Source organism: Anomaloglossus baeobatrachus, chromosome 1, assembly GCF_048569485.1.
Source record: "Anomaloglossus baeobatrachus isolate aAnoBae1 chromosome 1, aAnoBae1.hap1, whole genome shotgun sequence".
NCBI classification, from domain to species: Eukaryota; Metazoa; Chordata; class Amphibia; order Anura; family Aromobatidae; genus Anomaloglossus; species Anomaloglossus baeobatrachus.
The window spans coordinates 324,757,125-324,780,449 of record NC_134353.1 but is presented as its reverse complement, the minus strand read 5'-3'; the positions used below and the strand labels follow the sequence as shown (position 1 = coordinate 324,780,449).

The following is a 23,325-nucleotide window of genomic DNA, read 5'->3' as shown; positions in this document are numbered from 1 at the left end:
AGCCGGTTATACAATCAGCTGATGCATCAGTAGAAAAAAAAAAAAAAAAAAAATAATACTCACTTATGTGCTGTGCTGATTACCGGCAGCTCCTGGAGCGATCGATTGGACAGGAGTCTGATCCCGTCCGATCGCAGCAGGAGCTGCCGGTAATCAGCTGATGAAGTCCCCTGACGGCAGGATCAGCTGATATATGATTTTTTTTTTTTTCTACTGTTCACTTTGGTTTTCGCCGCTGCCTCCACCTCCCGCCCAGACATGGCGCCGCACGGAGCTGACATGCACAGGAAGGGAGGTGGAGGCAGCGGTGACAGTACCGGGAGGATTCATGCTTCTGTGTTTACCAACAGAAGGAATCCTCTTCCTGTACACGTCACTGTAGTGCCCACCCCTTGCGTTTATAGCTGCGTTTTTAGTCATAGAAACGCGGCTATATGCGTTTTTCATTGCGTTTTTAACATCTCATTGAATTCAATGGGTGAAAAACGCAGTGAAAAACGCAGAAATAATTGACATGCTGCGTTTTTGTGGTCACCACAAAAACGCAGCTAAAAAAAAACGCTTTGTGCGGACAGCACTCATGAAAACCCATTGACATTGCTGGGGAAGCAATGTCACTGCGTTTTCAGCACAAAAACGTGGTAAAAAACGCCGCTAAAAACGCCTAGTGCGCACAAGGCCTAAGACTGTTTCTGAATTCAGGCACATTTAGGACAGTAAATCCTCATATTACCTTATATCTGGCTTTAAATAATGAGATATTCTGAATTGGTCCAATCAAACAACCTCTGGCCATATTAATTTCAGGTGTCAGGGTCGGTGTTGGGGCATCCGTTTTGGTTCCCTACAATACTTTTTCTCTCCTTGTCGCATTTTGACATACACCGCCTGTATATATGTGATTTATTAAAGTTTCTCTCTGGAGTAAGTGTGTATAGAACATGGTGGTGGCTTGGATACTCCGCATTGATACCTTGTTGAGGGCTGTGGAAGGCATGATGGGGCACTGCATGCTGAAAACTTGAAAGACAGAGATAAATGAGCTAGGAAGAGTCGGGCCATTCATACCGTGTAAAAGGCTCAGCTGAATGGCAAATTCTCGTGTCCATGTAACATTTCTGTACTGTGAAATCTCAGGAATAACCCTTCCACCTGTGACATTCTCATTTCCACATAACACGATCTACAGTTGGGAAAGCCCCTTTATTCACCAACATTGCAGGTATTGGAAGGCTGAAGTTTCCCGGTATTGTGCTAGACCCCTGGACATTAGTCAGATGTGTTATGGTGCCCTCTCTGCGTCCCACGTACCCAGGTCAGTCGCTTGTTACAGATGGGCACAGACACAAGATGTGCCGGTTTCCACTGACATCTCTGGCTGGTGAATGTGCTGTTCCCATGGTTTCCTGCAGGTCAATGTCAGGTTGCTGCTACATTGTGATGTCAGGGCAGGAGGCTGCAAACAGAGCAGAAAAGGTGCAGAACCCAGTGTACGGTGTATGAGTGTAAAACCTGACCATCAGTGTGAATATATCCCCTGCTGAATTGTGATTGATATAGTTTATGTATAGTTGTTTTTCATCTGGTAAAAGTGGACCCCAAACAATTCCTATAATGTAAAGTAACAGTATTCACCCCCCATGTGACTTCCTGCAGCGGTGATGTGCACAGTCACTGAGCTCAGTGGCTCTGATGTAGATGGTATGAACCACTGAGCTTAGTGATTGGCTGCACTGATGAAGCCACCACTGCAGCCAAAGCTCAGACGCCACGGAATGGTACGCACGGTCTTCCTTTATTTTACATTACAGGAACAATTTGCGTTCCACTTTTCTATAATTGGGAAAATTCCTTTAAGTCTACATTCAGATTTACCAGAATTGATATGCAAACGTCCCTCACTTATGTGTGTCACAGCGGGAGAGCGCCTTTGAAGAAAACGATCCAGGGCTGTGTGTAACGAGCAGCGATCTCGCAGCAGGGGCCAGATCGCTGCTCAGTATCACACACAGCGAGATCGCTAATGAGGTCACTGCTGCGTCACAAAAAGCGTGACTCAGAGTCAGCAGCGATCTCGGCAGCGAGCTCGCTGTGTGTGAAGCACCCCTTAGGGTACCTTCACACTTTAGCGATGCTGCAGCGATCCGACCAGCGATCTGACCTGGTCAGGATCGCTGCTGCATCGCTACATGGTCGCTGGTGAGCTGTCAAACAGGCAGATCTCACCAGCAACCAGTGAACAGCCCCCAGCCAGCAGCGACGTGCAAGCGACGCTGCGCTTGCACGGAGCCGGCGTCTGGAAGCTGCGGACACTGGTAACTAAGGTAAACATCGGGTATGGTTACCCGATGTTTACATTAGTTACCAGCGCACACCGCTTAGCTTAGCGTGTGCAGGGAGCAGGAGCCGCGCACACTGAGCGCTGGCTCCTTGCTCTCCTAGCTACAGTACACATCGGGTTAATTAACCCGATGTGTACAGCAGCTACATGTGCAGAGAGCCGGAGCCGGCAGCACAGGCAGCGTGAGAGCTGCAGAGGCTGGTAACTAAGGTAAATATCGGGTAACCACCTTGGTTACCCGATGTTTATCTTGGATACAGCTTACCGCAGCTGTCAGACGCCGGCTCCTGCTCCCTGCTCGCTTCATTTGTCGCTCTCTCGCTGTCACACACAGCGATCTGTGTGTCACAGCGGGAGAGCGCCTTTGAAGAAAACGAACCAGGGCTGTGTGTAACGAGCAGCGATCTCACAGCAGGGGCCAGATCACTGCTCATTGTCACACACAGCGAGATCGCTAATGAGGTCACTGCTGCGTCACAAAAAGCGTGACTCAGCAGCGATCTCGGCAGCGAGCTCGCTGTGTGTGAAGCACCCCTTAGTCTTGCAGACTTTTTTGAAACTTTTACTGTTATGGATTAGCTAGAATGGAAAAAATCCCCGCCCCGCTCCTATGGTGATGCTAACCTGGTTCTTCGCTGGTCTCTGTACACCCCCTCTACTCCAGCGATGACCATGCTGTGCATGTAGCACTCTGCACCACAGGATGATTTGTGTGCAGAAAGTGTCTAGCTTGTGAATGAGATTTGGTCACATCTTATCCAATTTGCTGCTACTATATTTCCCCATATAATGTACATCCATACAGACATCTGGCCTCAATTTTGTGCTTACCCATAACGTGCCAACCGGATTATGTGCACGTTTGTCAAATAGGTTTATTTAGTTTTTGCATTCACTATGAACCTGCTCCAAGTAGATGAGCAAAACATTAAAAGAACATGTAAACTAAAGAAGTTTACTTAAAAGGTCACATTTAAAAGTAAGAATAGATTTTCTATATCTATCCAATGTATGCAGCATTCCTCAGCTGATGTAACTGTGGCTGGCGCATGCGTGATCAACCCGCGTCTTTACAGTCCATAGTCAAATGGGTCCTAGAAAAAAGTGTGTAAATGAGAACCCAGAGGTCATGGACAACAGTCACTTTACACTCTTCCCTACAGTGCATTTGACAGCCATTGTGACTCAGGATGTGACCACATCAAGCAAGTGCCTGGGGTTCACGTATCTCCCCTACTCATCATGTTCCAAGCGTAAATGGGTGGAGTATGTGAGCGGATGACTAAGATGTTTTTTTGTTTTGTGGTGAAACTACTATTTATATATTCCCCTTTTACACTGACTAAAAATCAACACCTTTTTTGCATTTGAACTTGTCAGTCCTCCATTCACAAACTCCGTATCATTGGCCCACTAATAATTTACCCACTTAGACTATGTGCACGCTGCCTTTCTTTCTGACCAAAAAGATGAAGCGTTTTTGGCCCCCAAAAACGCACAAACGCATGCGTTTTTGTGTATTTTGCTTTTTGCTGCTTTTTTTTGGTTGCGTTGTGTGGGTGTTTTTTTTTTTTTTGTTTTTTTTTCCCTCAATACATTCAATGGGTGAAAAACGCAAAAAGAATTGACATGCTGCATCTTTGTGGTCACCACAAAAACACAGCTAAAGAAACCGCAAAAAAAAAAAAAAAATGCGGACAGCAAAAATGAAAACTCAATAGACTTTGCTGGGGAAGCAAAATCATGCAGTTTAGACCAAAAAAGCGCGGCAAAAAAAACGCAGCATGCGCACATGCCCTTGCGTAGTTATCTATAAATGGGGTCAGTCAACTTCTGTACTAATGGATACTCCAGAGCCAAATGATGGCTGACTATAGTGAAATCCCTGTGCAAATTCTGCAGCGATTTGAACAGCACATGTGCGCTTCAAATCGCTGCAGAAAGAGTCCGTAATGAAAAAAAAAAAGCTGATTTCATGCGCTCGGCGTGCAGCCCCTCCCATAGACAGAGCGGGGGATGCATGCAGAGCGCAGGAAAGAAGTGACATGTCACTTCTCAGAACGCACGTTTCGGGCAGCAGCCGAAGCGCTGCGCTCTAATACGCCACGTGCGCACGTCTCCTGCATAATCTCCATAGATTATGCAGGGGACGCAGGACGCATGCAGTTGCGTTGCGGTGCAGATCGCAGCGTAACTGCATGCAAATACGCAACGTGCGCACATAGCCTTAGATGATAAAATGGTCCGTGGCCCTGTCAGTCTGTTCTTCACAATGCGGCTCATTAGCTGAATGTGAACAAGCATTATTGTATGATAATTCTCTTAATATAGGAAGTGACTCCCGCCGTATATCTTGATATAGAAAGTCATGCTGTTGTATTTTTTTTTCTTTTCTCAGAGTCCCTGCACATCATATTAAAGGGAAGATATCATCAGAAAATTGACTATTTGTTTAAATAAGCTTTTTGTGTAATTGTATTTTTGTCATATCAAAGTGTATTAAGAATATAAAATTAGAACTCTTCTAATGTTCACACTGGCTATTGGTTACCAGATGTATATAGAATGTGATCACAACTAAGGCAATAGCCGAAACGCGTCTCCTTTAGACAGTATCGTTTCTGCTAAACTCTTGTATTGTATGCTCCTTTTTTATTTTATATATTTTTTTTGGAATAAAGAGACTTTTAATATCAAATTCCACCTGCTCGCTGCATTTCTCTTGTGCTCCTCTCCCTATATAGAATGTTAGGCTATGTTCACGTGTTGCGTTTTTTTTTCTGCAGCAAAAACTAATCTCTTGGCAGTAAAAAGGCTGCATTATTTTTGCTGCATTTTTTTTTTTTTGGTGTCATTTGTCTACCACACATGTTTTAAATAGTTTCCTTAACCACAAAGCACCAAAATACACACCTGCAATTTTTCACTCATTGCTTTCAAGGGTGAAAAAAGCTGCTAAAACGCTGGAAGAATTGACATGCTGCTGCTTTTTAAATAGGCAGCAAAAACGCAGCAGTTTTCAGTTAATCGTTTTTTTTTTTCACGCTGCGTTTTTGTGCGATTTTTGTCCGCAAAAATGCACAAACGCACACGTGTTTTTACCGCGGGTGCATTTTGTGTGTTTTTACCGCGTTTTTGGCTGCGTTTTTGTGCACTGCATTCAATGAGTGAAAAATGCAGAAATAATTGACATGCTGCGTTTTTGTGGTCACCACAAAAACACAGCTACAAAAAACGCTGTGTGCGGACAGTACTTCTGAAAACCTATAGACATTGCTGGGGAAGCAATGTCACAGCGTTTTCTGCACAAAAACTCGGTAAACGCCGCAAAAATGTGTAGTGCGCACAGGGCCTAAGGGGAAAAAAGTGTGTGTGTGTGTGTGTGTGTTTTTTCTTGAACCTCATAGATTTTGCTGTTACTATAAAAAGCAGTGATATATATATATATATATATATATATATATATATATATATATATATATATATATATATATATATATATATATATATATATATATATATATATATATATAATATTTTTTTTAATCCTTTTTTGGATAAAACTAATGGGAAAAAATGCAACGTGTGAACATAGCCTTACCGATCGTTGTAATTTTGCCTCTGTTCCCTGCACTCCTAGCCACAGTACACATCGGGTTAATTACCCGATGTGTACTGTGGCTACGTGTGCAGCGAGCAGGGAGCCGGCACTGACAGTGAGAGCGGCGGACGCTGGTAACTAAGGTAAATATCGGGTAACCAAGGTAAGGGCTTCTTGGTTACCCGATGTTTACCGTGGTTACCAGCGTCCGCAGAAGTCGGCTCACTGCACATTTAGTTGTTGCTCTGTCGCTGTCACACACAGCGATGTGTGCTTCACAGCGGGAGAGTAACAACTAAAAAAATGGTCCAGGACATTCAGCAACAACCAGCGACCTCGCAGCAGGGGCCAGGTTGTTGCTGGATGTCACACACAGCAACATCACTAGCAACATCGCTGCTACGTCACAAAAGTGGTGCCTCAGCAGCGATGTTGCTAGCAATGTTGCTTAGTGTGACGTGGGCAGCAAGAAAATTGCAAGGTCACAAATGATCAGTAAAGATTGTGATAGGAATATAAATATACATTTTGAAAATTATTTGAAATATACACTATGGCGCCACTTCCAATAAGTTGTCCGAATCTGCTGACTATCTCGGGTCTTAGGGCCTCCTGATAGATGATTCAGGACAGATAAAAATCAGGCCATTGAAATGTAAATGTCTGATCCTTTTTTGGATGGAGATGGTGAGTACGGAAAGTATCCAGACCCCTTTAAATTTTTCACTTTCATTACTACCATTTGGTAAATTCAAAGTTTTTTGTTTTTTTTTTTCTCTTCTCAATGTACACTCTTCACCCTATCTTGACTAAATAAATTTGCAAAAATTTCTACATTTTTTTTTAACAAGAAAAACATATCTCATGGTCATAAGTATTCAGACCCTTTGCTCAGTATTGAGTAGAAGAACCCTTTTGAGCTAGTACTACCATGAGTCTTCTTGGGAATGATGCAAGAAGTTTTTCACACCTGGATTTGGGGATCCTCTGCCATTCTTCCTTGCAGATTCTCTCCAGTTCCGTCAGGTTGGATGGTGAACGTTGGTGGACAGCCATTTTCCGATATCTCCAAAGATGCTCAATTGGGTTTAGGTGGGGGTGTGGGCTGGGCCAGTCAAGAATGGTCCCAGAGTTGTTCTAAAGCAACTCATTTTGTAGTTTTAGCTGTGTGCTTAGGATCATCTTGTTGGAAGGTGAACTTTCGGCCAAGTCCAAGAGCACTCTGGAAGAAGTTTTCTTCCAGGATATCTCTGTACTTGGCCGCATTAATCTTTCCTTCAATTGCAACCAGTCATCCTGTCCATGCAGCTGAAAAACACGACCATAGCATGTTTCTGCCACCACCATGCTTCACCGTTGAGATTGTATTGGGCAAGTGATGAGCAGTGCCTGGTTTTCTCCATACATACCACTTAGAATTCTCACCAAAAAGTTCTATCTTTGTCTCATCAGACCAGAGAATCTTATTTCTCATAATCTGGGAGTCCTTCATGTGTTTTTTTTTTTTTTTTTTTTTTTTTTTTGTTTGCAAACTCTATGCAGGATTTCACATGTCTTGCACTGAGGAATGGCTTCAGTCAGGCCACTCTGCCATAAAGACCCGACTGGTGGATGGCTGCAGTGATACTTGACTTTGTCCAACTTTCTCCCATCTCCCTACTGCATCTCCGGAGTTCAGCCACATGGATCTTGGGGGTTCTTTTTTACCTCTCACCAAGACTCTTCTCCCATGGTTGTTCAGTTATCAGGATGGCCAGGTCTAGAAGAGTTCTGGTGGTCCCAAACGTCTTCCATTTAAGGATTATGGAGGCCACTGTGCTCTTAGGAGCCTTGAGTACTGCAGAAATTGTTTTGTAACCTTGGCCAGATTTGTGTTTTGCCTCAATTCTGTCTGGGCTCCTTGTGCCGCTCCTTTTGATGTCATGATTCTCATTTGGTCTGCCATGCACTGTGAGGTGTGAGGTCTTATATAGACAGGTATGTGCCTTTCCAAATCAAGTCCCATCAGTTTAATTAAATACAGCTGGATGCCAATGAAGGAGTAGAACCATCTCAAGGAGGATCACAAGGAAGTGGACAGCATGTGACTTAAGTATGAATGTCTTCTGAGCAAAGGGTCTGAATACTTATGACCATGTGATATTTCAGGGTTTTTTTGTTTTTTTTCTGTCAAGATGGGGTGCAGAGAAAAAAAACATTTTTGAATTTACCTGCAGTGAAAGAGTACAACATTGAAAAGGGTCCTAATACTTTCCATACCCACTGTAAATGTCTGACACTGGCTTCCTCCCCTCTCATTGAACACATCCCTGAAGAATGCTATTAAGAAACCTCTTATCCAAAGCAGTACACACAGTCCCTTCTCAGATTGTACCATAACCTAGAGACTAGATAGCTGCTAATCTTTAATTTCTAAATAGGAAAATGCATTATTTCATTATTTGTGTGTGTATATGTATATGTATATATATATATATATATATATATATATATATATATATATATATATATATATATATATATATATATATATATATATTATATTTTCAAAACTCACTAGTAAGGGTTTTGTAAGAATGCTCAAGTACCATAATTGATAAATACTTTGCGTCTGTACTTTTGTTTTACATCTGAGATGATGGGAAGAGATACTGTAAGTGTGTTCGGTTTGGCAGTATTTGGAAAAGGTGATTTATATAGAAAACCATTCCCTGTTGTATTGATATAAACCGGTTACAAAAGTGAATTTTTCTATGGAATAAACAAAGGGAAGGGTTAAAGGGAACCTGTCAGGTGCAATATACACCCAGAACTACGAGTAGTTCTGGGTGTATATTTCTACTCCCTGCCTAACCGTCCCTGTATACACTAGCATAGATAATGAAATCTTTAGAAAGTGTTTTCTAAAGATTTGTATATTGTATGCTCATGAGCGAAGGTAGTAGTCGCAATGGCACGAGTTCCCTTGGCTAGCTGGCCCACATGGCATGGTAACACGCCCCTGTGGGCATACTAACTTGCTAATGACGCTCATACCTCACTCTTCATGGCGGCCGCAGAGGATGGATGTGCTCTGAACATGATCCGGTGTCCCCGGGACTTCCAATCATGCGCATTAAATTGATGCCAAGTGTAAGCTTCCCGAGTTCAGTGCGCGTGATCGGAAGTCCCGGGGTCTTCGGATCATGTGCACAGCGCATACATCCTCCGCCGGCTGCCATCATGACTGAGGTATGTGCGGCGTCACTGCACGTTCATTAACATGTTAGGACGCCCACATGGACGTGCTAACATGCTATGTGGGCCGACTAGCCAAGGGAACTCATGGCCTTCCAACTAGTCCCTGGCCTCATTAGCATATAAGAAACTATCTTTAGAAATACTTTTTCTAAAGATCTGTTTATGCTAGTGTATACAGGGACGGTTAGGCCAGGATTAGCAACGTGCATCCGGTACTGTTTGTGGCTCTAGGTGCATATTGCACCTGACAGGTTCCCTTTTAATATATGGCCTCATTCACACATCCTTGAATTTTGTTGGCCTGTATACAGATGCAACAGTGGTATCCTCCTTGTGCTGCCTGATATATCATGGACCTAATCAGACTAGTCTAAAATCTGTTCTCAAACATGTCGCATTCTTCTTTTTTTTTTTTTTTTTTTTTTTTAACGAAACATTCTTCAGAGTAGATGGGCATGTACAGGACTGTCTGTATTTCACAATGATATTGGATCCAATGCTTCCCATGACATGTATTTAAGAACATGACTGGCTTCTTGACCATTGACCATTGTCTGTTTGCACAAAAGCACTGTCGTCTTGATCACACTGGCGTGCCTGTTTGGTTTTCCTCTTACTTTGTAAGTGGCATAGTGTGTATCCTGCACCTTCAGTACACAATCTGCAGACCACAGCAGCTGCTATATATCGCCCTACCTGTACAGCTGCTATAGGACCGTGCCATGATAAGATTAGTGTATGCTAATACAGGCAGTGAGCGAAAGGTAATCTTGGGTTACTCTGTATTATGGTCATGTCACACACAACGACAGCGACTACTACGTCGCTGCTAAGTCGCCATTTTCTGTGACGTAGCAGTGAGCTTGCTAGCGATGTCTGTGTGTGACATCCAGCAACGACTTGGCCCCTGCTGTGAGGTCGCCGGTTGTTGCTGAATGTCCTGGACCATTTTTTGGTCGTTGCTTTCCCGCTGTGAAGCACACATTGCTGTGTGTGACAGCGAGAGAGCAACAACTGAATGTGCAGGGAGCCGGCTTCTGCGGACACTGGTAACCAAGGTAAATGTCGGGTAACCAAGCAAAGGCTTGGATACCCGATATTTACCTTCGTTACCAGCGTCCGTAGCTTCTTGAAGCCGGCTCCCTGCACACGTAGCCAAGGTACACATCCGGTAACTATAAGCAAAGCGGTTTGCTTAATAACCAGATGTGTACTCTGGTTACCAGCACACACCGCTTAGCGCTGGCTCCCTGCTCTCGTAGCCAAAGTAAATATCGGGTAACCAAGCGAAGCACTTTGCTTGGTTACCTGATATTTACTTTAGTTACCAAGCGTAGCATCGCTTCCACGCGTCGCTGCGGGCTGGTCGCTGGTGAGATCTGCCTGTTTGACAGCTCACCAGCGACCATGTAACGACGCAGCAGCGATCCTGGTAAGGTCAGTTTGTCGTCGTGATCGCTGCTGCGTCGCTACGTGTGACCTAGACTTTATTGTAGCATGTGTCCACCTCTACAAACAAAATCTGTCCACCTCTCTAAAATGAAACGAAGTAAATTAACAGTAAAAATGCCTAGGACCTCAGTCAGTTGGAAAATTACCAGAAATTGATTTTCAGTGGAAATAGCTGCGCAATTTTAACCTACGATGGCATTGAATGGTGCTTCGTTGTTTCTTTTTCCACCAATATTCAGCCAAGTGACTGGGCAATAAATTCAGTGATGTACCTTTTTCATTTTTCACAATATTTTGCTTTTAATGTGACTCCAGTGGCACTTGATCCTTTACGCGTTTGTGCCCATGATAGGGTCAATGAAATTTTGTTGATTCACAGTTTCATGCATGTAATTGAAACTTTGCTATGTGGAAATGTTCCGATAAGCGGCCCATTCGTCTGATCAATGTGCCAGGTGCTAGATGGCGTTGAATTATCGGTTGCAACTTTTGTTCGTTTCGACAAAGCACGTGGAACATGCAGAAGTCTTGTTTCCCATCCATTTTTTTTCCCCACACCATTCTAAAAATCCACGGGCCAACAACTTATTACCATAATTCTGTCGCGCTGGTGGAACGCGATTTCCCTGCAGAAGACGTCCCCTGTTGTATTTTCTACGACCACGCATCAAACTTTCGTTGATCTGAACGATTTCTCCCAGGCCTCTCACGGCTGGAGCATCATTTAGGGACCGTTGGCATAAGGTAATTTCTGGGAAATTTTCCGACTGACTGAGGTCCTATACATTTTTTACTGTTGTATTTCTGTCAAAGTAAATAAATCGACCGACTGAGGTAATTTCTTGTACTTTGTTCGACAAATACATCGACTGACTGAGGTCCTATGCATTTATACTTTTTATTTACTTTGTTTATTTGATAGAGGTGGACACATTTTGTTTGTAGAGCTGGACACCATTTTGTAGAGCTGGACACATGCGACAAGAATACCGGGTTACTCTGCCTAGTAGAATAGTATAGCCGACAGATCCACACACGACATCTTCTGACCTGCCTGTGTACTTCCATGTGCAAAGATGAAAATTCCCATTTATTAAAAGCTGCAGGAGCTTGTGTAGGTTATTATAAGTCTCATTTTTCCAGTCACAGAAAATAGAATAAATACTACTATAATACAGTGCATAAATCCCCCCAAACCTTTTGGAAAGTCCCCACAAACAGAGGAAGATAGGCCGAACTCTCCAATATTGACACTATTTTGAAGCCCTGGTCAACAACTTATTGTCAAGGCCGATATCTATCTGAGTGAGGTTTTAGGTCTGCTGATTTATTTGCTCCTTCCAAGAGAAGGAGTCACCACAGACATGTCCTCTCCTGAAGAACACAGGAGTACACCACCGAACTAGTGCGCCTGTATATGGTAGAGCTGGGGGAGATGGTAATGATGAGCAAGTGCTCTGTACTGAAGTTGACCAGAAAGTACGCTCTGACGGGCTCGGCTCAAGTAACGAATATAGAGGAAGTCCGTTATTGGGCAGACCGATTCTCAGCCAACATAAAGCTAGCCATAAACTGAGCGTATAGCTTCTGGCTCATCATCCAGGCCAACAGTTACCTAAGCAGTAATGAGGCTGTATTTCTCTTAAAGGCGTATTTTTAAAGTGATTTTATAGTTTTTGTGTTAGCAGTTTTGTTACCTACCTTCATATTTCCTTCACTAATAACTAGTGAAAGCATGGATTTACCCTTTCACTAGTTTCATGTTGAGCTGGACACCTGATGTAACTGTGCTCGCAGAGTCTAATAAAACATCTGATTAGTGGGTTTCTCAATTGTGAGATGTACTGATACAGCCCAGATTCCCTGGTCTAACCTCCTGCATGAGCCCATAGGGTGGGAGGGGCAGCACAGCGGAATTTAGCTGTGCCACATTACAAAGCCTTCTCTCAGCTCTCCTCCTCTCCTAGCTTGGTCACATCTGCAGTACTCTTCTCCCGCACGTTTGCTCTGAGGTGTCTTGTAAGAAACCATACTTCCCCAAGTGTGATTACATCTCACACACTGAAAAACCTGCTCTGTTATGGTGGGGGGGTGTTCTTCTTTCTCCTGTGTTACATCCTGTTTATTAATTGGTCAGTGTCATACAGGGTGAAGTACACCCACCCCCCAGTGAAAATGATCTGATACTATCCACTTGAGATTAACAAAGGTTAACTCATTATGTGCCAAATACCTATGACTGCTAATGTTCTGGCAAAGGAGAAGTGAAATAAAAATTTAATAAAATCCACTTTTGCAGTCGCTATTACATTGTGTCCAGTTCAACATGTACAAATTTGGTGCCAGGTCCTTTTAGTTCCAACAGAAGGTGATATTAAGGGCCAGTAACTTGTGTATGTGTAGGATTTTAATAGTAGTGGTGTCATTTGAAACTCCTGGACTGAGCGTAACAGTATTGGTATTCCCATATGGGCCAAGAGGAGTTCTGGTGCGACTGCCAGCCCTGCACCATCCCTAGTTGCGTCCTCGCTATTAACCCATCACAATTGTGTACTGGTTGCCTTGCTGCATTGTTTGGCTCCGGGCTGGAAGCAGGCAGGTGTTTTCTTACTGTGCAGTTACTAAGGAGCTCCCGTGGGCATTGCAGCTTTCATCAGCTCCGGCCCCTCCCCGGCTGAACGACAAGTCGCTCAATAAAATTGGAAGAAGCCAGCTTCCGAGCTGACCTTGGGGGCATTTCAGAAAAATGGGTGTGTTAAGGTGTGCATTCTGCACTCGCACCATGTCGTCTTCACTCTAGCCCGCGAGCTGCCAGAGGGACAGATGTTGCCAGTTTCAGATATACAGAGGGGAAGGCAAATATTGCTAAGCAACCTTTTACTTGAGAGAGCATTTTTAGGAGCGCAGCCAAGGGAGTTATGCCTGGGAGCTCAGCGAGCCTTCTCATGGCCCTGCCTGTGCGAGGGAAGAGATTAAAAGTTCTTTCCTGTGAAAGCTACCGTGGAGCCGCCAGGAGAAAGGCTAACCTGTTGACACTGATTAGGACTGACAAGTGGGCTGCGGTGGAGACCGACAAAGCTTTGGCCATGTAGGAGGGAAGTGAGACATGTTCACAGAGGTAAGGTCTTCTTTCTGGCTGATCAGCTGCTACATGGGTACACAAGGTGCTTGCGATCAAGCACGAGGATCGCTTTTCCCAGTTCCTGTAAATTGAGACGCCTGTTGCTTTTGCTTTGCTCCTGTGGCTTAAGCATATGGTAACGAAATGGCCCAAAATGTAGGTTTAGAAGCAAGTGGTGTCGGTGTTTTAGCGGTCACTCCCCCAATGCACTGGGATTACTGGTAAGAAACTCATTGGGTGCTATACTACATGTGGCGGGGTAGCTTAAAAAGGACGCGGGCAAGCTTCTCCAGAGGTGGGGACTAGGACTTTTCTGTACCTTGTAAATCTATAGCCTGTAGATTAAGTTACTTGTGCACGCATGGAGCTGGCAGTGTGTCTGCATTTGTGTATTTATATCTCGTATGACATCTCTGCGTTTTGTAAGGAAATCCTACAGGGGATACACAAAGTCCCTGTTATAGTAATCTCCTGGGAAGTGCTGAGGGCAATTAGAAGCATGTGCTTCACAATGGCTTTCTCTGGCGGCTGTCTTATCTCTGACTTCATGACACATTTTATTTTTTTATTTATAAAAATACTTCGTACATGCTATATACCCGCACCATGCACACGGGTCTTATTAGGGAATAGCAATTGCTGACTTGTATATCATGGTTCTATATGGTAAGAGTTGTGCGTTACCAGCAGTGAACATTTTAAATTGTTTGCCATTCACGCCAACAGTGGAAATTAAGTGGTAACTGCTTTGTAAAATATTGTAATTGAGTGTTAAAAAAAATAAATCCTATTTTTGTGCCATGGATTGAGTTGGCTACAATCTGCTCCGAATCGCGTGGGCTCTGCTTGGCCCCATCGCCCTTTTTAAAGTCTGCTTATTTGGCCGAATAGATCTAGCCTGAAATAATTAAGCATTTAAGAATTATGAGAAATTGTAATGGGTGAACCATTAAACTTTTGCATGTTAAAAAAAAAAAAAAAAACATTTTTATGAGTTGAAAGAACTACCGTAATACCACAGTCGGCTCAGTGCTCTGTAGTGTGGGGCCTTAGTGACATCATTACTTGCATGGCTTTGTTAGCCTGTTGATAACTACAGGGTGGTAGACACTGGAAGGGTAAATGAAGCGGCCACATCTGCCTACGAAACGCATGTCGCTAGACCACACCTCCATTAACGTTTTAACAGAGGCATAACATTTGTTTCCATAGAGTGTTACCCAAGTGACTTCTCTGTAAACCTCTGAGACCGCTATGTGAAAGAGGACATGTACACACACGGGTGTAATGTAGAACTATTCTGTACAAATGGCCACCTTCATTGTTGATGGCTTTTATCTGATTTGATGCCAAATAGGAGGCAAAGTAATTTTCTATACCCTGGACAGCCCATATATATAATATATAATATATAATTTTATTATAATATAATAAAATATTAAAATATATTATATTATAATAAAATAATATAATATTTATATTATATATTATAATATTTTATATTTTAATATATAATAAAACTATATTTATATATATTTATATATTATATTTAGAAAATAATAGAGACTATATATAATATACACTTAACAGAAACACTACTCTCCTGTTAAATCCCTTGCAGTGTCAGTGCTGTGGTCCCTGTTGGTGTCTGTGTACTTTTAGTTTTTGGTCTCCTACGTCCATGCAACCTCTAAATTCAATCGATGATCTTTTGCCATATATTGTCACCACCATCGCTGAGGTGACAGCATACATGAAATGGTGACATGCATGTGTTGCATGACTTCACAAAAAAAGCCTAGCAGAGTATCCAGCTATCTAGTTGTTTAAAGGGAATTGGTCACCAGGTTCTGCTCCTCCATCTAAGAGCAGCATAATGTAGTGACAGAGACCCTGATTCCAGCAATGTGTCACTTATTGAGCTGTTTGCTATCATTTTGATAAAATTGTTTTCTCTGCTGCAGATCTAGCAGTTATACAGAGGTCATGAATATGCTGGACTACCTGACAGCAGCCAAGTAGTCCTCTGATAAAAAGCACTGTTTTAATCAGAAGTGAATTACCAAATCTACACTAAGCAGCCCAGTAAGGCTGTGGCGACAGCTGCGGTTTTCGCCTTTTTTTGGGTGCAGTTTTGGTTTCAAAACTGCATGAGTTTTTCCTGCCCCAGCAAAAAGTCTGAGATTTTATTTTTGCTGTCCACAGTGCTTTTTCTGTTCGCTGTGTCCTTGTGGTGACCACAAACATGCAACATGTCAATTCTTTGTTTTTCACTGCGTTTTTCACCCATTGAATGCTTTGGACAAAAACGCATCAAAAAACGCATGCGTTTTTTTCCTGCGGGTGCGTTTTTGTGCTTTCTTTAGGGCCAAAAACGCCGCACCTTTTTGGTCAGCAAAGAGCGCAGCGTGTGCACATAGCCTAAGTGACACATCTCTGGAATCAGGATCTCTGCCCCTACACTATGCTGCTCTTAGATTAGGTGGCAAAAACCTGGTGACTCTTTACGTTTCAAAAGTCAAACGGACATATTATAACAGACGACCATTGCATTGCCTAGACTGGCCGGCGGCTCTCCTGACCCTGGCATGTATTTCTATACAACTGCGCCCTAAAGGTGAGGCGACAAGCACAGTTGACCTGCCAGATGCCCTGTGTGATCTTACCCTTAGGCTACTCTCGCACATCCATTGCATGCGTCCATGATTTTAAATGGACATCACACATACCCATAGTTTAACTGATCCATACAAACATCTGTTTTAAAAACTGGTCTATGTCTCCATGAGACTCGGGGCAGGTCCTGTTGTCGTCCATTGTGCGGATCAGACTTGTTCAGTAAAGTCTAGTGTTACTTGGATGGCCATAAAGTAAAAAAGATATCTTCCATTTTTTCATCCTAAGTTTTATCCTGAGCCATTCAAAGTCAATAGAGAAGTAGAAGTCCACACAGTCTTGCCTTCCGTTTTTAAGATCTTATGAGGGGGAAAAAACCTGATTCCAATTGATGACACATGAAAGAAAAACTATTTTACACGGATGTGAAAAGTGACAAGTGTGAATGAAGACTCCTTCTGTAGTACATTGTGAACAGGTATGGCTAGAAACACAATGCTCATGGAGGAAAATTGACTAATCTTGGAAACAATATCATAGTTATAATGGATGAATACACCAATCAGTGATTAAAGGTGCCAGTACATAGTGTAGATATTTAAAGGTGCCAAGCATATTATATAATAATGGGCCAAAGGGGGGGAGAATACCCCTTTTAAAATGTCAATGTCACAATAGCTTGTCATATGGCCTTGATCATAAATTACAGCTTGACAATGATGTCTCATTCTGTTCACAAGTGGAGTACTTGTCTCCTGAGACATGGCATCCCACTCTTCTTTAAGGGCGGCCCTCAGGTAATTTAGGTTCTTGGGTAAAGACTTACGAGCCTTTAGACGGCAACTCATCTGATCCCTTAGGTTTTCTATGTTATTCAGGTCTGGAGACAGTGCAGGTCCATTTGAGGTGCCTCAATCTCCAGCAGCCTTTCCCTATGGATGTGAGCTTGATAAGCTGGAGCATTGTCATCCATAAAAATGAAATTAGACCTGTGTTCATGCAGAGGCACAATGACCGGATTATTGATGTTGGGGCAGAGTCACACTTGCATAATGCTTCGGATACGAGAGCTTTGGATGTGATATGCTAATGACCCTCAGCTCCCACTCTTCTGCTAGTGTGATCCGTTCCTGAGATCGGATCACCGCTGCGGAGGAGAGGGCAGGATTATCCCCTCAATCTCCTCCATTGTCTGCCTGTGCGCATATCGCACTGCACTTGAATGACATCAGAGTGCCGTCCAATGTTTCTCTCGCACACATAGACTTGTATGGATGCAAGAGACATGGCTCTCGCAGACCATCGCAGCATGCTGCAATTTTTTCTTCAGTCCGATTAGGGCTGAGAAAAATTTGCAGATGTGAGCTGAAGCATTGTCTTACATGGGTCCGAATGCAATGCGAGATTCTCACATTGCACTCGTGCGAGTCATACGCAAGTGTCATTCAAGCCCCTACTACTTAAATAAGGGCAGTCGCTGTGTACCATTCACAGGTAGGGCAGTCCTGTATTGACTAGATACATCTGCTCACACTTTAACACTACCACCCCCAAAGTTTTGTCTTGGGACAACATTGTCTGATGCATAGCTGTCTCCTTAACGTCTCCATCGTTGGTGGCCATCATTTCTGCTCAGCATGATTTGACCCAACTAATAGCAATGAGGCCCACTGGTGCCTCTTCCAGCATTGATGACGGCTGTGCCTGGTGTGGTCAAGTACCCTTGCAAGGTCGTCTAGCGCGCAAACTACGCTGATGTGACACTTGGGTAGCTGTTACCTCTCTTAAATGTTCCTGGAGTTGTGTGGCATTTCTGGTTCCAAAGGGTTTTTAGAAGCACCTTTGTTGCCAAATGGCCTGCGTTCTGCTTTTCCATGTTATCCTATGTGTAATGAGTATTTTCCAACCGCACTTTGCGTTTCTAAACAATGCGTTTAATTTGCATATTTTGTGGCAAAAACCATGCGTTCAAAGAAGGAGCATGTCAGTTGTTTTTGCCATTTTCGGTGCGTTTTGCTAACATTGGAGTCAATGAGAAGTGGCAAAAACCAAGATTCCTTCAAATTCCTGCGTTTTACCTGCTTTTTCAGTGCTGAAAACATGCGTTTTGGACTTCAAAATAATGATTTCATATGTCCCTTTACAACACACACACAGTCCAAGAATTTAAATAAAGCAAATTAATACTTTATTGCTATTTTTACATAAAATATCATTACCGCAATAATTTAATGAACAAAATGTAATGATTTTTTTTCTATGAGTATAGATTTGATTCTTTACTTCCCATTTTTTTTCGAAGAATTTGACTATGTAAACTTTATTAAGCAGTGTCTTTATGTTCAAAACGCAACTATCAGAACGCAGGTGAAAACGCAGATAAAAAGCACTGAAAACTCATCCAAAACGCGGTAAAAACGCATGCGTTTTCAGCGCTAAATTTCTGAAAAAGTCAACTTTGGTCAAATCAATTAGGGGGAAAAGGTGCTTCTTGAACTGCAAGTAGGTGAACGCAAAGTGCGTGCTTGCCCTAGGAGTACAACAGTAAAGGTGGCTTTACACGCTATGATATTGCTAGCAATTTCTAGCGATATCGAGCGTGTAAGCACCCACCCCCGTCGCCCATGTGTTATCATGTGATCGCTGCCGCTGCGAACATTATCGCTACGGCAGCATCACACGCACTTACCTGGTCGGCGTCGTCGCTGTGACTGCCGAACTATCCCTCCTTCAAGGGGGAGGGACGTTCGGCGTCACCGCGACGTCACTAAGCGGCCGGCCAATCAAAGTGGAGGGGCGGAGATGAGCGGGACGTAACATCCCGCCCACCTTCTTCCTTCCGCATTGCGGCTGGCGGCAGGTAAGGAGACGTTCCTCGCTCCTGCGGTGTCACACACAGCGATGTGTGCTGCCACAGGAGCGACGAACAATATGGATAAACAACCATTAACAATTTTTGAGTTTGGGACGACCTCTCCATGGTAAACGATTTTCACCATTTTTGAGGTCGCCTAAGGTCGCTGGTCAGTGTCACACTCTGCGATACCGTTAATGACGCCGGATGTGTGTCACTAACAACGTGACCCCGACGATAAAACATTAACGATATCGTAGCGTGTAAAGCCCCCTTAAGAGTACGTGTCCACAATCTGGACATGCTGCGTCCTGGATGCAGTGTGTCCTCTTCTGCAGGGCCACGAGTGCTTTCCATTGGAGACCACAGCTGCCTGTACTCCATGATCAATAATCATTTCTAATGATGTAGCAGAAAGTTGCCGCAACCTTTAAGAAGCGGGTTCTTCGTTGTTGCTCCTTGGACTTGCTCTATGCGATGAACGCTTTGTTGGACCCCAGCCTCCGTGTTGCTGACCGTAGCCATTTGAGTACGTCTCACTGGTTGTACAGCTTCTAGGCAGCAGCCTGTTACACTTAATGTATATAGCCTTGGCCGTGTAACTCCAACTGGGTTTGTATTTACGTTTTATGATCGCAATCCCTTTTCACACACACAGACACCAATCCTACAGCAGAGTTATATAGGCATTCTCATTAGCTTACACATATATGAAGAAATGGTGCAGGTGCTGATGTGTGGAATGGGAAAATAAAATGTATTAAGAAGGGATTATGCTGGGCAGGAAAGGAAGTTTAGGCACTATATACTGATGGAGATGGTCCCTAAATTGCTGGTTAGGAGTGTGGGAGGAAGGGGTTAAGGCCGTACACCGTAAAATCAGTTCCTCCCCCAGTGTTCCACGGATTAGACATGGTGGGGTCTGTCAGGGTCCCCTGATTGAGCAGTACAGTATTGCCTCTAGTGCCCTGATGGTGGCCACAGTAAGCACAGTATGTTCTATTGGAAGCAGGTAATTAAAATTTTTTACTTTTTTGTGGTAGAAAAAAATTCTAAGTAAACAAAGCATTTATTTATCAGAGAATTAAAGGGTTTTTCCCCAACTTGATCTCAATAGGCTTAAAGGGAACCTGTCAGGTGCAATATGCACCCAGAACCACGAGCAGTTCTGGGTGCCTTTTGCTAATCCCTGCCTAACTGTCCCTGCATCTATTAGCATAGAGAAAGGGATCTTTAGAAAAGGTATTTCTAAAGATCTTTTATCGTATGCTAATGAGGCCAGGGACTAGTCACAAGGGCGTTAGTTCCTGCACTCATTCCGCCCTTTTAGCATGGCAGCACACCACAGAAGTGTGCTAATATACTATTCAATGCCCACTGCCAGTGTCATCACGTGTATCTGTCGGTTGCTGCAGCCTCAGACGCCGGGCACTGCGCATGATCAGAAGTCCGGGCACTTCCAGTCATGTGCACTTGGACCTCTATGAAGCCGGGACATGTACACCCAAGCTTCATATTGTGCAAACCGGAAGTGCGGTGACCTGATTGTGCGCAGTGCCCAGCATCTGAGGCTGCAGCAATGGACAGGCATGCGCGTTACTCTGGTGATGATGCTAGTAGTGGGCATTGAATAGCATGTTAGTACGCCCCTGTGAGTGTGCTGCCATGCTAAGAGGGCGGAATGAACTCTGGAACGAACGCCCTTGTGACTAGTCCCTGGCCTCATTAGCATATCATAAAGGATCTTTAGAATACTTTTTCTAAAGCTCCTTTTATGCTGCTGTAGGCTGAGACCACTAGGCAGGGATTAGCAATATACACCCAGAACTGCTCATTATTCTGGCTGCATATTGCACCTGACAGGTTCCTTTAAAGGAATGAGAATTATCTATTTAAATAGCCAATGTGTCATAGAAAGTGCACGCGTCTGGCACATAGCAGGTATGCCTGTTTGCCTCACAGCTTTCTCAAATTCTGCCAAATTTTCTAGGCTAAATGCACTTTTAAAAGTATACAAAAAAGTGGGGTGCAAGGGATGTAAGGCTCATGTCTTTTACATATCAGCTGATCTGCCAGGTTTAGTAAGGAGTGCCTAGATATTTCCAGTATGGGAAGAAGGATGTGTTGCTGCATGACACTGGCAGGATTTGAGAAAAGCGAGCTCCCAAGTGTCTGCAGGTTGTCCCCGCTAGATCAGCTCTGGATCTTTATAATTTAGGCCTCGAAGTAAAATGTCTAATAGAAAATAAAGGCCGAATAACCCCAACATGGCTGCGTGTATGAAGCGAGTCTGTGCCCTTCGTAGATGCTGGTCAAAGGCAGATCAGTGCAGCGATAATGCTTTAGAGATAGGATTGTGTGTCAGTGATTGGAACCTTATAGGCTTTTCTGACATAAAAAGTAAAGCGCACTAATGCTATTTCCTTTGGCAGCTCCTATCCCTTTCCATTTGCTAAGCTGGCAGTCACTCCTGCTTTTTACACTTAGCAGGCCAACCTACTGATATGCATGGACAACAAAATAAAATGAAAGCGCCATGAGAAGGTCTCCAATTCCCCCATGGAAATGTAAACACAACCTTGTGTATCATGGAAACAGCCCAAAAAAGATCAATTTGCACTTTGCCCTGAAGGTGAATCAACAGAGCTTGGAAGAAAACAAACCAGTTTCTCACCTCCATTGCATTGCCTTACATCTTAAAGGGCCAGACCGTTGAAAATCATCAGATGTACCTGTAGATGGGACTTTAAGATCAGTTCGTTGGGATGTCAGTCTTAAATAATTGGTGCACAGTAATTTACATAAAGGTGACAACACACTTTCATAGATTTATTTCAGGTAGTATGAATAGAAAAAAATAGGATATTAACGGATTGTATTCACCTTTTTTAAAAAAAAAAAAAAAAATCTTATTTTTATATAGCGCTAACATATTCCGCAGCGCTTTACATACATCAGGAACACTGTCCCCATTGGGGCTCACAATCTAGAGTCCCTATCTGTCTTTGGCGTGTGGGAGGAAACAGGAGTACCCGGAGGAAGCCCACGCAACACGGGGAGAACATACAAACTCCTTGCAGATGGTGTCCTTGGTGGGATTCGAACCCAGGACCCCAGCACTGCAATGCTAACCACTGAGCCACCGTACATTGCAGCTTAAGATGGCCATAAACTTTGTGCAGTTGGGAGGGAGAATATCCTACTGCCAAACAACTCAGAACGTCTTATCACATGAAAACAAAAGCTGGGACATGTTGAAATTCAACATGCACAATCATTATTTCCCTACACATCTGCTAGCTTATCTTCTGTATCTATAATTACAGTGTTAATTATCTGTTGGTTCTGGAGAAGCCACCATTTTAAGGGTACGTGTCCATGATCCAGGAGGAGACTGCAGCTGCCAGTGCCCACGATCAGGGTTCGGCCTGCTGCGGACTTTAGCGCCATTCTACCTGCGGAGAACACTTGTGTCCCTGCAGCATAAATTGGCATGTTGTGGCTTGGAAAGCCGCCTCACATGTGGGTTATGCTGCAAAGAAAAGCACAGAGGGCATGAGATTTCTATAAATCCCGTCACTGTGCTTCTACTGTACAACAGTGTTTTGGACACCGCAAAAACACTCTGCATCCAAACGCTGCAAACCCTGATCGTAAGCACTCTCCCTAAGTGTACGCTCACACGAGCGTGAAAATCTGGCATTGCACTTGGACCTATGCTAGTCAATGAGGAGAGCAGATGGTCAGATTTCTCGCATCTAGATTCTGGATGCGAGAAAAGTAGCAGCATGCTGCGATTTGATCCAGAATACGTCCGAGACTCGCCAATACAAGTCAATGGGTGCGAGGAAAAAACTGATATCACACGGACGGCACACGGACCATACGACTGACATCCGTTTTTCTAAATACAATCCTATCGTATCACAGAACACTGTAAATGCTCCTGTACATCACAGTAAATGAGTAACCGCTGCTGAGGAAGAAACGGATGGCACACTGACAGTACATGGATGACAAGAGAGAAAAAAATCATCCTACTCTCGCAAATAAGAATGGGACAGTTTTTTCATACGTTCGTATGAGTCCAGCCTAAGGCT

The 23,325-nt window shown here is 43.6% G+C and overlaps 1 protein-coding gene across 4 annotated transcripts in view; it reads left to right on the top strand.

Moving 5' to 3' along the window:
- Positions 1 to 23,325, top strand: part of AFF1 (ALF transcription elongation factor 1) — a 136,221-nt gene that overhangs the window by 52,819 nt on the left and 60,077 nt on the right. Inside the window, exon 1 of one of the 4 annotated variants that reach the window (XM_075351778.1) lies at positions 13,465 to 13,752. The exons of the other annotated variants lie outside the window; for them this stretch is intronic. Coding sequence (XP_075207893.1) covers positions 13,741 to 13,752 — 12 coding nt within the window. The 5' untranslated portion in view covers positions 13,465 to 13,740. Of the gene's footprint in view, positions 1 to 13,464; positions 13,753 to 23,325 lie in introns of those variants that run through there. 4 annotated transcript variants of the gene reach the window in all.